Here is a 14,458-nt window from a genome sequence, read left to right on the forward strand (position 1 = left end):
TAAGGATTTCTTTACTAGACCTCCCCAGTTTTTTGTGCTTATTGGGTCTGTTCTTCTTAATGATATTTTTGGATGATTTTTTCAAAGATTGAATAGCGAGAAGCATGCCCCAATGTTCAAGTTTAGAGAAATGTATGTTTCTAGTTTAGTATCTAGGTCCTCAAAAGAGTTTTAAGTCAAGTTAAACCAGGGCCCCTATCCTGATTCTGTCACTATCAGCTGTAGAATGCTGGGCAAGTTCCAAATTTTATCTAGGACTTATTTTGCCCGTTTATAAAATGGCATATAATACCTCCTCTCCCACAGTTATTGTGGACTTGAACACACGCAGCATTCTCCATCCCTAGGTTTGAAAAGACAGAAAACAACTTGTATGGAAGAACCGCTAATAGAATTACCCAGGAGGAAAGGGGGCTCAGAAATCCAGCAAGTTACCAGGATAATGAAATAGCATCTTTGGGTGCTCCTGGCCTGAGGGATGTAAAACTCAACTTACTCCAGCTCATCCTCGGAGTCGTAGCCCACCGGTCCGGACTCGATGGCAATGACCTCATTCCTTGTCTGACTTTGTTTCCAGGTGCTACTTCCTGTGGACGACGGCGATTCTTTTCTCTTCTTCTTCCCAAAAAACTTCTTAAAAGTTTTGAATTTAGATTTTTTCTTTCCTATACAGATCAGAGAAAAAAAACAGTAATAAGTGAGAGTGCGTACAATGTGTGTTTACGGGCATGTATGCAATGGGCACGTAAAGGGGAAAAAGCAAGATTTCCATCCATGTATCAGTTATCTGCTTCTGAAAAGTCCTTTTACTCCACAGAAGTACATGGTATACCAGTTTTACACACCTGAAAATGCATCTTGTTTTCTCTTTATTAAGGATATTTAAATAAAGGAGCCAAGAATATTCTGGAAGATGATCACAGAATCAAAATTAGCAACCTTCCTCTCATGTATAACCAAGTTTTAATTTCTAAAATATATGTAAGTCAACCACAAACGTCCTGAGGAGGTAAAGGTTATGAGATAACCGAAGCAATTTAGGAAATAATTCTTGGCCAGGCATGATGACTCACAACCTATAATCTCAGCTCTTTGAGAGGCTGAGGCAGGAGGTTTGCTTGAGCTCAGGAGTTCGAGACTAGCCTGAGCCCTTCTTATTACAAAAAAAAAAAAAAAAAAAAAAAAAAAAATAGTTAGCTGGGCATGGTGCCACATGCCTGTAGTCCCAGCTACTAGGGAGGCTAGTTTGCTTGAGCCCAGTAGTTGAGGCTGCAGTGAACTATGATTGCACCACTGCACTCCAGCTTTGGCAACAGAGCAAGACTCTGTCTCAAAAATAAATAAATAAATAAATAAGAATGCTGAAATGCTTTGTCTAGTGTGAATACAGCATCAAGGACAGTCAGAGGAGGCCCAACCTCATGGGCAAGAAGGTGGCTCTCTGGGGTACCAAATGCATGATGAGCTAATGACTCTTGCTGAGAAAAATAACAAGACTGGTCATCCCCACAGGGGAGGGACGTGGCCAGGCTGAGCCCAACTCTGCCATGCTTCCTGGATTATTAGAATTCACCACACTTTTCAACGTTTTGTGATCATTTCTCTGGTGACACCTTCATTCTCTCCCAGGTTTCCATGATTTCACATTTGCTGCTCAGCAAAGTTCACTCCTTTCCTGGAATAGTTACAGAACCGACAGTGGAAGGATGCTGCATCATAGATTACCAGGATGCTGTCTAATACATCCTGAAAATTTGCAAAACAATTTATTAGTTTTTATAATAATTTAATAAACTGAATTCCTTAAAAAACCCAGGATCTTTCTATTGTGTTTATATTATTGCTTCCTTGGGAAGCTTACATGGTCTTAGTCTCATGGGGGAATAACTTAGGATTACTTCAGCAGGAGTTCCTGCATCATTACAGGTAGAACAAATCCTTCTCCAAGGAGAACTCAATTCTACAGCACAGTTTTCTCAACTTCTAGTGGAAGTGTTCTTAACTTTATAATTGTAAAAACTGTTTATGTTGTTAGCAGATGGTTCTCAATGAGCATTTATTATTTTGAAAGACTCTTAAGAGTTTTCTGCATTTGGTCAGGACACCCTGTGGCTTCTGCCTAGTCAACAAATTGGTATGCATCCTCAAAGGCCTGAATAGATACACAACCTCAATATCATGACCATCAAAGATGCTGCTTACAGCATTAATGGCGTCCTCAAGTATAACTGGTAGACCTCAAGTATAACTGCTGTACACTTTTGTTTCACTGGCAGGGCTTAGTCAGCCATCCATTTGTTCATGTTATATTTCTTCTCCTGCTAGGATTTGTAATTCAATTTCTTTAATGGTTACAGGACTAGTCCAGTTTTCTGCTTCTTGAATCTGATTTTTTAAGTAACATTTTTCTGAAAATGTATTTTTTCCAAATTTTCAAATGTATTGGCAAAAATTATTAATAATATCTTTTTATCTTTCAAGCATTCACAACATCTATAGTGACTGATGGCTCTTTTTTCAACCTGATATTACCATAAATGTGTCTCTTCTTTTTTCCTTTATCAATTGCACCAGAGGTTTATCAATTTTAATTGCTTTAAAAAAGTTTAGCTTTGTTAATTCTATTGAATTTTTATTTTATATTGTATTAATTTCTGTTCTTATCTTTATTCCTTCCTTCCTACTTTCTTCAGGTTTACTTCGCTATTTTCTTAAACTTCTTGAGATGAACACTTGGTTTACTACTTTTTAGACTTTCCTGTTTTAATAATATATTTAAGGCAATGCATTTCCCTCTAAGTCTGTTTTAGCTGCATATACATGTTTTAAAATGTAGTATTTTCATTATTGTTTAGTAAAAAATATTTTCCAATTTCTACTATGATACTTCTTAGACTTATGGGTTATTTAGGAAAGTAAGTCTTCATTTCCAAGCAGTTGAGGATTTTCTGTTATTGAGTTCTAGCTTAATTGCACTGTGGTCCAATAACATACTCTGAAAGATTTGAACCCATTCAAATCTGTTGATACTTGCTTTATGGCTTACCATATGAATAATTTTTTAAAATGTTCCTGGTGTGCTTGAAAATAATGCATTTTCTTCAATGTTCAATATATGTCAATTAGAACAAGATCTTTTTTTAAAAAATTGCTTTGTCCGAGTATTTTATATCTTTACTGATTTTTGAAATGTTTGTTTTATCAATTACTGAGAGAGATGTGTTAAAAAAAAAAACCCATTCTGATTATAGATTTTCTTATTTATCTTTAGTTGTCAATTTCTACTTTACAACTTTATTTGTTGGAGAGGCTGCTTTCCGGCAAAAACCAGAAAGCCTGCTAGACAAATTCTAAAAGAGCGGTAATACAACTTTCTATATCATGTTAATGAATAGAAAAGTAAAATTATTATCTTGCTGGGGAACTGAACCTTTTGTGGAATGGCCCTCTTTATGTTGAGTTATGTTTTTTGTCTTACATTTCATTTTGACTGCTATTAGTACAGGTTTATCACATCAAATCTGAAAATCTGAAATGCTCCAAAATCTGAAACTTTTTTAGCACCCACATGATGCTTAAAGGAAATGATCACTGGAGAATTTCAGACTTTGGATTTTCAAATTTGAGACCTCCAACTGGTAAGTATAATGCAAGTATTCAAAAATCTGAAAAAATCTGAAATCCGGAACACTCCTGATCCAAGCATTTTGGATAAGGAATACTCAAGCTGTACAGCTACACCATCTTCCTTTACCCAGTGTTCACAAGGTATAGGTTTTTGTATCCTATTACTATCCTTACTTTTCTGAACCTTTATAGTTAAGGTTCATATATTTAGAGTTTTGGAATTTAATCTGACCATCTTTAACTCTTAACTGGAACAATTAATGTAATTAACTAGTCCACTTACATGCTCTGTAATTACTGATATATTAAGAAAAATAAGTCTATCATCTTATGGGTTTTTTAATTGTTCTTTAAAAAAATCATTCAGTTTCTTCCACTGCTAGTTTATAAACCTCACCTTTTGCTTCTGTTCTTTCAGTTGTTACCCTAGAAATTATACTACACTTTTGATTACAGGACAATACAAGGACCTTAGAATAATTTAATTCCATTTTTATACCCTATTGTTTTAATTCTGATTGTTAAAAAAAACCCCAAAGTTATTTCATGTTCACATAGATGTATCCACTTGTTTTCTTTGTTCTTCATTCCCTCTCATATTCCAGATTGTCCACTAGGAAGATTTTCCTTTGGCCTGAGGGTGCATTTGTGTGGAATCTGTTTTACTGAGGGCTTACTGGGACCAATCCAGTTTTTGTTTGTCTGAAATGCCTTCATTTCTTCATCACTCTTGAAATATATTTTTCCTAAGTATAACATTCTATTAGGTTAGTGCAAAAGTAATTGCATCTCTTGCCATGACATTGAATGGCAAAAACAGCGATTACTTTTGCACCAACATAATAGTTTGGCCGTTACTTTTCCCAAGGATATTTAGGCTATTGTTTCCCTGTTTTGTGGCTTCCATTGTGTTGAGAAGTCAGGCATTAATTACTTTTTTGCTCTTTTCCAGATAATCTGTCTCTTTCTCTCAGACTCATTATAAGATTATTTGGTTTTCTGCAGTTTTATTTCGTATGGATTTTCTTTGATTTATCCTTCTTGGGATTCGTCGGGTTTCTTTTTTCTTTTTTTTTTTTTTTTGAGACGGAGTTTCGCTCTTGTACCCAGGCTGGCGTGCAATGGCGCGATCTCGGCTCACCGCAACCTCCGCCTCCTGGATTCAGGCAATTCTCCTGCCTCAGCCTCCGGAGTAGCTGGGACTACAGGCGCGCGCCACCGTGCCCAGCTAATTTTTGTATTTTTAGTAGAGACGGGGTTTCACCATGTTGACCAGGATGGTCTCGATCACTTGACCTCGTGATCCACCCGCCTCGGCCTCTCAAAGTGCTGGGATTATTATAGGCGTGAGACACCGCGCCCGGCAGGTCGGGTTTCTTAAACCTATGGGTTGGATCGTCTTTTTGATAAAAATCCAGAAAATTCTTAGCCCTTCTCTCCTCCCCTGAGACTGTGCTCAAATGGATGCTACAACCTTTCACTTACCCTCTATGCCCCTTGTTCTCTTCTCTGTATTTTCCATCCTTTTGCCGTTCTATGGTACATTTTGTATAATTTCTTGTGATCTATCTCGATCTGATATAATCTGCTGTTATATCTAAGCATTTTAATTATACATTTATTTTAAATAAATTTAATTTAAAATAAAATTTTAATTATTACATTTATTTCTAAACCTTTGTTTTTCAAATCTGCTATACCTTGTAAAAACACTTATTGTTAAAATTACACACAGTCAAATTCATTATTTTTGGTGTACATAGAGTTGTGTAATTATCACTGCAATCAAGATACAGAACTGTCCTCATGCTGCCCTTTTGTAGTCCAGCCTTCTCCGATACCTTTAACCCCGGGCAACCACTTATAACTTCTCTGTTTCTATAGTTTAGCCTTTTCTAGAATGTCATATAGGTTAAGTCACACAGTACGCCCCCTTTTCATTCTGGCTTCTTTCATTCAGCACAACACATCAGAGACTCACTCATGTTATACCAATGAATAGTTTGTTCCTTTCTGTTGCTGAAATTGTGTGGATATACCAGTGTGTTGAATCATTTCAACCTGCTGAAAGACATCTGGGTTCTTTTCAGTTTTTAGCAATTATAAATAAAGTTGCTATAGTTTGTGTGTGTGTGTGTGTGTGTATGTGTGTGTGTGTAAACCTAAGTTTTTACTGTCAAGTAAATACCTAGGATTTGGATTGCTGAGTCATAGGCTAAGTGTATGTTTAACTTCACAAGAAGCTGCCAAATGTTTTTCCAAAGTGACTGTACCATTTTGGATTCCTCCCTTCAATGCACACTTACCAGCTCCTGTTGTTATGATGGTTTTCTCCAGACATTTAATAGGTGGGTCATGGTATTTCATTGTAGTTTTACTTTGCATTACCTAATGATTATAGATGTCGAGCATTTCTTCATATGCTTATTTTCCATCTGTACATCTTCTTAGGTAAAGCATCATTTAAAATTTGATGTCCATTTTGTAACTGGGTTATTTGTTTTCTTATTTGTTCTAAACACATGATGTAAGTCCTTTAGCAAGTGTGGATGTAAGTCCTGGATGTAAGTCCTTTATCAAGTGTGATTTATAAATATTTTCTCCTAGTCTGTGACTTGTCTTTTCATTTTCTTAAAAGTGTATTTCACACAGCATATTTTAAAGTTTTGATGAAGTCCAATTTATAATTTTTTTCCTTTTATGGATTCAGGTATCATATCTAAGAACCTTGCCTAATCCTGGGTCATAAATATCTTCTCCTATGCTTTTAAACGAGTTAGAGTTTTACATTTAAGTTTATGACACATTTTGAGTTTTTTGTATCATCTATGAGGTATATTTACATATGAATGTCCAATTGTTCCAGCACCATTTGTTGAAATACTAACCTTTCTCCAATGAATTGCCGTTACGATTTTGTCACAATCAATTAACCATATTTGTATGGGTCTGTTTGAACTCTATTCCCTTCTGTCTCTGTGCATCTATCCTTTTGCTGATACCATACTGTCTTCATTACTGGAGCTTTATAGTAAGTCTTAAAAACAGGTAGTACAAAGCTTTCAATTTTAATCTTTTCCAAAATTGTTTTATCTATTCTAGTTCTTTGCTTTTTCACACAGATTTTCGAATCAGCTTGCCAATATCTGCAAAAAGTCCTGCTGGGATTTTGACTTCTTCGTCTTTACCCCTCTTCCTCCCCACTTCTGAGGGTTATTTCAAAAAAATCATCCCAGACACTATTGTTATTTAATCTATAAGAACTTGGCTTTTTCCTAAATGAAAAAATATCTGATTCTTCATGAGTATCAAATAAATTATTACTTGTCAGTATTCCTGCTACAGAATATTGAGCTAATTGTAGGTCTGCCTTCCATAACTGACTTTTAAAGAGTGCACTGTAACTACATGTACTAACACACAATTTTGTAGCTCAGTTTGGGGAGAACTGACAGCAACATTGAGTCTTCCAATCTATAAACATACTATCTGTCCTCATGTAGTTAGGTCTTTGCTAACTTCTTTAAACAATTATTTGTATTTTCCAGAATGTGGATTCTGTATATATTTTACTAAATAGACGCCTAAATATTTCAATTTTTTGGTACTTTTAAAATTTCCATTTTTCAATCGTTCATTGTTAGCATACAGAAATACAATTGACTCTAAATATATTGACCTATATCTTGCAATCGTGCTATATTTGTGTAAGAGTTCTGAGTGCTTTTTTGTGTATGTCATAAATCATGTCATCTGTAAATAGAGACAGTTGTATTTCTTTCTTCCATCTCTCTGCCTTTTATTTCTTTCTCTTGCTTTATTGCATTGGCTGGGTGATATGGCACTTTTTTATAGTTCTCTGGAACGTTCAGATATTTTTAAACATTTTTATAATCTTCAAACACAGCATGCATGGTTGTTTTATAGGAAGCATTGGGTCATTCTGATATTTATGCCTTCATGTATCTGTTTCTCGTGTCTGCCTGCATGTGTGCATGGCGTTCTCCTTGTGTGCATATCTACGTGCACAGTTCCCCTTTTCATAAGGACACTGTCATATTGGAATAGGAGCCCACCCTACTCCAGTATGATCTCATCTTAATGAATCACATCTGCAAGAACTCAGCCTTCAAATAAAGCCACATTTGGAGATACTGGAGACTTCACATATGAATGTGGTGGGAGCACAATGCAATCAATGGCATGTTGGTTCTCACTCATAATATCCTGTTGCCTTAGATGCCTGATGATCACTGACTATATGCTTGTCATGATACTGAAAAGATCATTTTCTGTAATAATTTGAAGTCTAAATGGAAGGCGCCTTCCTTTAGTGAATATTATTTGCTTCTGCAAAGTACCTGGGTTTACATCTAGTGCAGAAGCAATATTAATCAAGTTCAAGGATTGAGGTTCTCTGAATTACCCAAATGATGCAAACTCAAGCTACAAATCTACACAAGGGTTGGTTTACCCCTAGTTCACACCTACTCAGATTTTGCAACTCCTTGGCTCCCCTTTATTGTAGAGAGTGTCTTCTATGAGACAGTCTACCTTATACAGGCCTTGTAATTCGATATTTGACCCTTACTCTCACCTTCCACCCCATGAAGGCATGAAAATTTCCAAGATTGATAATTTCCAAGACTGGTAAATGATCTAAGGGCAAAAGTGGCTTTTAGACTCTATTGTCTCCCCGGGTTACCATTTTCCTTTCCGTTTTTTTTTTCCCCCTGAGGCAGGGTCTTGCTTGTTGCCCAGGCTGGAGTATAGCGGTGTAATCATGGCCCACCATAGTATTAACCTTCTGGGACTACAGGTGTGTGCCACCATATCCAGCTAATTTTTAAAATTTTTTGTAGAGACAGGATCTCACTATGCCCAAACTGTTCTTGAACTCCTGGGCTCAAGCAATCTTCCTACCTTGGCCTCCCAGAGTGCTGGGATTACAGGTGGGAGCCACTGCACCAGGCCCATTTTCATTCCAATTCTGGTCTTTATTATTTCTTACTTTGAAAAACATTTTAAAGAATATTCTTATCTAGAATTTTAAGTTTTCAGTGGAAGAGGGTTGGTCTAAATAACTTAAGCTCACTATCTGAAAAAAAGAAAACTTAGCCTCTTTTCTTCAGTAAACTCTGTATGTATTCAGAACTAGCATTTAGGGAGGTCATTTCAGGCTGATGAAATATTTATTCAAATATTTCTTGTTTAAAATAAGTAATAAACACTGTCCCATAGTATGAGAAAATTTGAAACTCCATTTTTTTTCAGGGCTCATCTAAAAACCCTTATTTTAAATTTGGATTTATTTGGTATCCATTGAAAAGTGACAGAGGAAAAAATGATTCTAATATGAAATAATAAGAAAAAAATCTATTCGTAATATTTGAAATGGAGTCTTTACTGAAATTAGTATCCGAACCTAGTGGCTAGCAGCTAGGATTTAATATTATTCGGAACTGTTTCTCCTGAACTATATGAAAGAAAATCACTACTAGCATTTTGAATGTAAATAAGAGAGAGATGGATACAGTGGTTACCAAAATAAGGGAGGATATGAATGGCTAACCTAGGTAAAAAGCACATTGTGGAGAGATTAATTTTTAATGTCAATTTTACAACTCTATCAGGACATAAATAGCAATATGTGGATAACAGTAAACCAATCACATGATTGGAGAGCTCTTAGAATGTCTTATGAGATGATGATTTATGGCCTAGAATTTAGCTCAGCAGAAAACATACTAAAGGTCTCCTTCAGAATAAAAGTCATAAAGGAGAGGGATCAAAGGCTCTCTCTTGATGTAATTATTTTTCTTACAGATGATCAGGCTGTCAGGTACTTTGCTCAGCCTCCTACAGATATCTTTGGATATTCTTAGATGGTAAATGAATCCATTTAGTGCCTCTTCTTTTGCATTCAAGTCAACCAAACATGGGGACATGGTTACCTCCAGGAAGGAGGAAAATGAGCGGAAAAGTCCTTGTGCTTGAGAGAGAAGCAGAGGAACTCTGTCCTGAGCAGCCTTAAATAATGTGTATGTGCTCTCAGTCACAGTGTGAAGGGCCTAAGGGTATCCGGGCCTTACCTGTACTGTCCTCCCCAAGGCCTTCTGCAGCCTCCCGAAGCTTAATGTCCATCACCCTTGTGGAAATCATGTCGAGCTCCCTGAAATTAGATGGAAATTCGCGCTAAAGGAACGTGGTTAGTAGAAGTTACCAATGAGTGAAATGGTGTTGGTGACTGCGTTTGCCATGATCTGGCCTGCATACACCCCAGCAAAGACAGTCCAGGGCAGAGTGCAGCACAGTACAGGCCAAAACCATGTCCACAGCCACAAGATCAGTAACAGCACAAGCGTTTAATCACTGACTGGGGTGATTTAATGGAAAACAGATCACTGAAACAAATGCTTCACTAATTTACACAACGCAGATTAGGTTTCTTTCAAAAAGATTTTTCTTAAATTATAAGAAATGATTTTTTCTCTTGTTTACTACAGGAAGTTTGGAAAATAGAATGAAAATCGCCCACAATCCAACCAACCAAGGATAACAACAGTTAATGTTTCCATTTCCTTCCAATCATTTTTTATGCAAATATTTTGTCCACAAGCACACACATATCATATTAGAAAGCTTGACTTCCTGACTTTCTTACTTATACCACATTATTAAAATTCTTCACGTGTTATTTTAATGGCTACCTCCTATTTTGATATATGCTATAACATCACTTATTTACATTGAGTTTCTTTTTTGAATGCAATGAGAAATTTAAAACAGATACAAAAATATGAAGAACATAAAATGAACTCAACATATGGCTACTCTTGCTTCATCCTTATACCCACACTGCATCCCACTCCTATGCAGTGATTTCTAAGCAAATCATCCCAGACACGATGATCATTTCATCCATATAAATTCAGCTGCTTCCTGAATTTAAAAAATCCCTCGCACTTTATAGAAATCAAATACATGATTACTGGCCAATATTCCTGCTACAGAATACTGAACTAATGGTGTCCCCGCCTTCCATAACCGACTGTTACAGGGTGCTCTACCTCCACAGGCTGTCACACCATTTATTTAGAAAGCTATATCTTGCTGCTAGGTGTGATGAATCCTCACACTTAAAAAGAGGGGCTCGAATATTTAACCAATTCACATTACCACTTGTACACAGCATGGAATGGGAAATGATGGGAGAAATGCAAAGAAAATATGAACAGAGAAAAGGCGTTGTGGGTCTGTGCCCGAGTTGGCTCTAATACTTAGGTTTCTTCCAATGTTCATCCTCCCTACAAGCCAATCCCTTAAAAGCTGAACAAAGTTTCACCAGCTCTAGCACTAATGTTCATACAATTTGGCTTGAAAAAAAAATGTGTGGTCTTGTGTCGGCTCTGCCGAAAATGCTTGGAACCTCACCAAGTTTGACTGATGATCATGCTGTCATTATATACAAAATGAGGGTTGGACAGAAACAGTGGTTTTCAAATCCTTTACCACTGTTTTAGGCTTCAAAGAACAGCCTTGCTTTCATTATCTGTGTTCACTTTCAAAGTAACAGACAGTGCTATTAAACAGCAAAATGAGAATAGTTCTAGGCTGGTGGCCCAACCCAAAGGCCCAGGTGTTCCAAAGGTCACCCCCTCAATCCCCCCACCCTCCTATATGTTAGTCAGTCAGCAACCCTCTGATCCCCAAGTGTCCTTTAGAGGGGGTAGCTACCAGAGTATTTAATGGAGAAGGAAAACGTAAGGTGTAAGGGGAAGAGGGAAGATGGTGAGAGTGGCCTCAGAGTTGCCATTTGTTCCCCTGGGTGCCATCTCCTGAGGCTGCCACTGAGCTCTAGCTCAGTGCAAGGGTTTTCCCTTGCCTGAATTTGGAGTTAACCGTGACAACGGCAAATTACTTATCAAGCATGCAAGTATCATCAGAATTATCTCATTGAATCCCCAGGAACTTTTAGTATTCTCATTTTGGAGATGAGAACATTTTTAGCTCACTGCAGCCTCAACCTCCTGCACTCAAGAGATTCTCCTGCCTCAGCCCCCTAAATAGCTGGGACCACAGGCCTGCACCAGCATACTCGGCTAATTTTTGTAGGGACGGGGTTTCACCATGTTGGCCAGGCTGGTCTTGAACTCCTGAGCTCAAGCAATCTGCTTACTTCAGCTTCCCAAAGTGCTTGGGATTACAGGTGTGAGCCACTGCACCTAGCAGAGAACATTTCTAATATTAGGTGGTTTATCCTTGCCCAAGGTAGCAGAGCAGACATGGCATCTATGCTCACACTGACTGCGCACCCAGCACGGGCGGGTGCTTCTGAGGCACTGGGATGCGGTGACAGATGAGACCTATGTGGTTCCTGCCTCTTGCAGGTGCTGACCAGTGAAGGGGAGAGTCCTGAGTTGTCCCAAGTGGGGCTCAAGGGAAGTTGGAGAATCCAAAGGACAGGATCTCCCACTGAAATGGCTCTGCCTGCCAAGAAGCCCTGCCCAGGGTCAGGCCAGAACTCAGAGGCTGCAGGAGCCCTGAGAGATCATGCACTGGGTCTGGTGGGGTGTCTTCATCTGGGGAAAGGAACTGGAGGTTACTGTGATGTGTCACCTAACTGGAAAAGGATTAACACTCTGGAGAAACCATGATATTATGCAAAACATCCGGGTAATGAGGACACCTGGCAAATGAAAAGTGTCCTTTTTGGGAAGAACAAGGTGTATGCCAGAGGTGTGTGTGAGAGTGTGCATGAGCCCTGTGGGTGGGTATGCAGGGGGCACCCCCCCGCCAAGTCCGGATCAGTCCACAGGCTCAGGCTTGCTTCTCCCTGGGTTGAAGGACGTGGCTCTGAGAAAGCTGCACGGGGCAAAGGGCTCAGGTGCAGATGTAGGTGGAGGGCAGGGGGGATGGGAGGAGATCCAGTCTCACCTGCATAGGTCCTTCCATCTACTCCCAGCTAGAAGATGCAGACAGCACTCCCAGACCGCCACGACCACCAAGACTGCCAGTGGACTAACACAAGGAGGCGAAGGTTGCCTACCGACAAAGGGACAACAAATGGAGCTCGTGTCGCGTGGAAGGTTTCAGAACCTACTCATGCTTTATGTCCCGAGCATCTTCATATTGATAACACCATAACATGAGTTGGAGGAAAGGGGCAAAGACTTGGACGTCAGGCAGTCCTGGGGTGGCATCTTTACCCCACCACCTACCAGTGCCAGGCCTCAGTCTCTTCATATGCAAAAGAAGAATAATAATACTATAATCAAATGAGACCAGGATACAGCGCGCAGCAGGCACGAGCTGAGCCTTGCTGTCGGTTTCTGCAGCCTGCTCCTCACTGCCGTGTGCTACTGTTTATGCACAAAGGCTTCCAGAGCGCACGTGCCCGGCACGCCCTGGCAGCAGGTAAGCGCCAGCCTTCCAAGCGAATGGCTCACCTTAAAGTGGCCATTGTCAGTCACGGGACAAACACTTATTTTCCCAGCTGACCCCTGTGCTTCCTGATTCCTACCACCCAATGGGCTCAAACCACTGCCAGGTAACTGATGAAAACATGTTCAGGGTCACAGAGGAATGTCTATCCTGAGACCGCAGGCTGCACAGGTGGAGAACTGTTTACTTCACGTGGACATTCCAGGTGCAAACACCTCACAGCTCTGACAATGGAACATCGTCTCTGCTGGGCCAAGTGACTTGCCTTTCTGAACATGTGTTCCCATACCCCCAGTAAAGTTCAAGGAAACGCCAGAAGTAAAACTAGAATTAGAAAGGCAGTGTGGCAAATACTCAATCTCTCCCAGACCTCCTTTTGCTTCTCACACGAAGACAGTGCTTCTCACTGAAACTCCAAGGTCAAGTCAGGCCACCTCAGTGTCCTCTCACCAGCATCTGCCCTCCACCCTTCCACTCCTGTAGTTGGAACAAAAAACGTTAAACCTAATCAGTCAGCCTTAGTCCTCATCGCCCACCTTCCTGTACCTTGGAAGGCTGCTGAACCTTGCCTATGTCCTTCTCTTAGCTCCTCCAGACTTCATCTTAATGCTACTCAGACACAAACAAAAGCACGCAGTAGCTTCAAGTAGCCCTCTCCTTCATCTCAGCCCTAAGTGAGCTGGCCACTGAGAGCTCCAAGTCAAAGAAAACTTACTCTTTAAACTAAATCTAGACCAACCGGGGTTCTTCAGGGGTTCTAATGAACTCACAAGAGTGCTGAGCTTCCAGCCCCTGCTGCAGGGCACAGCACTTGTCAGTGTGTATCCGGGCACCCACAGAATCCAGGGGAGTCCTGCATCTAAAAAAGACCCCTTAATGTGGGGGCTGCCACACTCCCTCTCCCTCCACCCTAATGACCACAGGCTCCTTCCCAGCTTATAGCAGAGTTCCATCATTAGTCTCAGCTTCTGTTGAAATATGTCTACAAAAGTTAATTCACATAAAGAATGAGAATGGATTTTAATATGGTATTTTAAAGGTTTCAGTTCATTATATTTACCTATATAATGCAAAGAAAAATATCTGTACCCTGACTCCATACATCTGAGCACATAATTATGCATAAAAGCTTTAGTGTTCACCCTACAGATTCCCTAATCCCACACCACCCTCCAGTCTGTTTAGACCCCTGTGGATTCTTTCATAGCTCCCGGTACCTTTATTTCACATTGCTTACCAAGGTTGTCATCAATAACTTGTTTGGGAGGTGTCTGCTTAGCATCCCTTCCTCCCAAGGTTGTGGGTTTCGAGGGGTGAGAGCTATGCGTATTATATTCACTGCTCTTTTACTGGTACACAGGACAGTGCCCAATCGAAGAAGTGAACC

General features: G+C 39.5%; 1 protein-coding gene and 1 non-coding gene across 2 annotated transcripts in view; both read right to left on the minus strand.

The window, feature by feature from the left end:
- Positions 1–14,458, minus strand: part of CRACDL (CRACD like) — a 75,125-nt gene that overhangs the window by 42,303 nt on the left and 18,364 nt on the right. Inside the window, exons 2-3 of the mRNA XM_064371278.1 lie at positions 9,720–9,799; positions 497–665 (exon numbers count right to left, since the gene is read on the minus strand). Of these exons, the coding sequence (XP_064227348.1) occupies positions 497–665; positions 9,720–9,799 (249 nt within the window). The remainder of the gene's footprint in view (positions 1–496; positions 666–9,719; positions 9,800–14,458) is intronic.
- On the minus strand, positions 3,306–3,370 carry LOC135272824 (U7 small nuclear RNA). The gene has a single exon (XR_010340783.1). It is a non-coding gene; the product is annotated as a U7 small nuclear RNA (small nuclear RNA).

Source organism: Aotus nancymaae, unplaced genomic scaffold (assembly GCF_030222135.1).
Source record: "Aotus nancymaae isolate 86718 unplaced genomic scaffold, 86718_ANA_hifiasm-v0.15.2.pri h1tg000131l, whole genome shotgun sequence".
NCBI lineage: Eukaryota > Metazoa > Chordata > Mammalia > Primates > Aotidae > Aotus > Aotus nancymaae.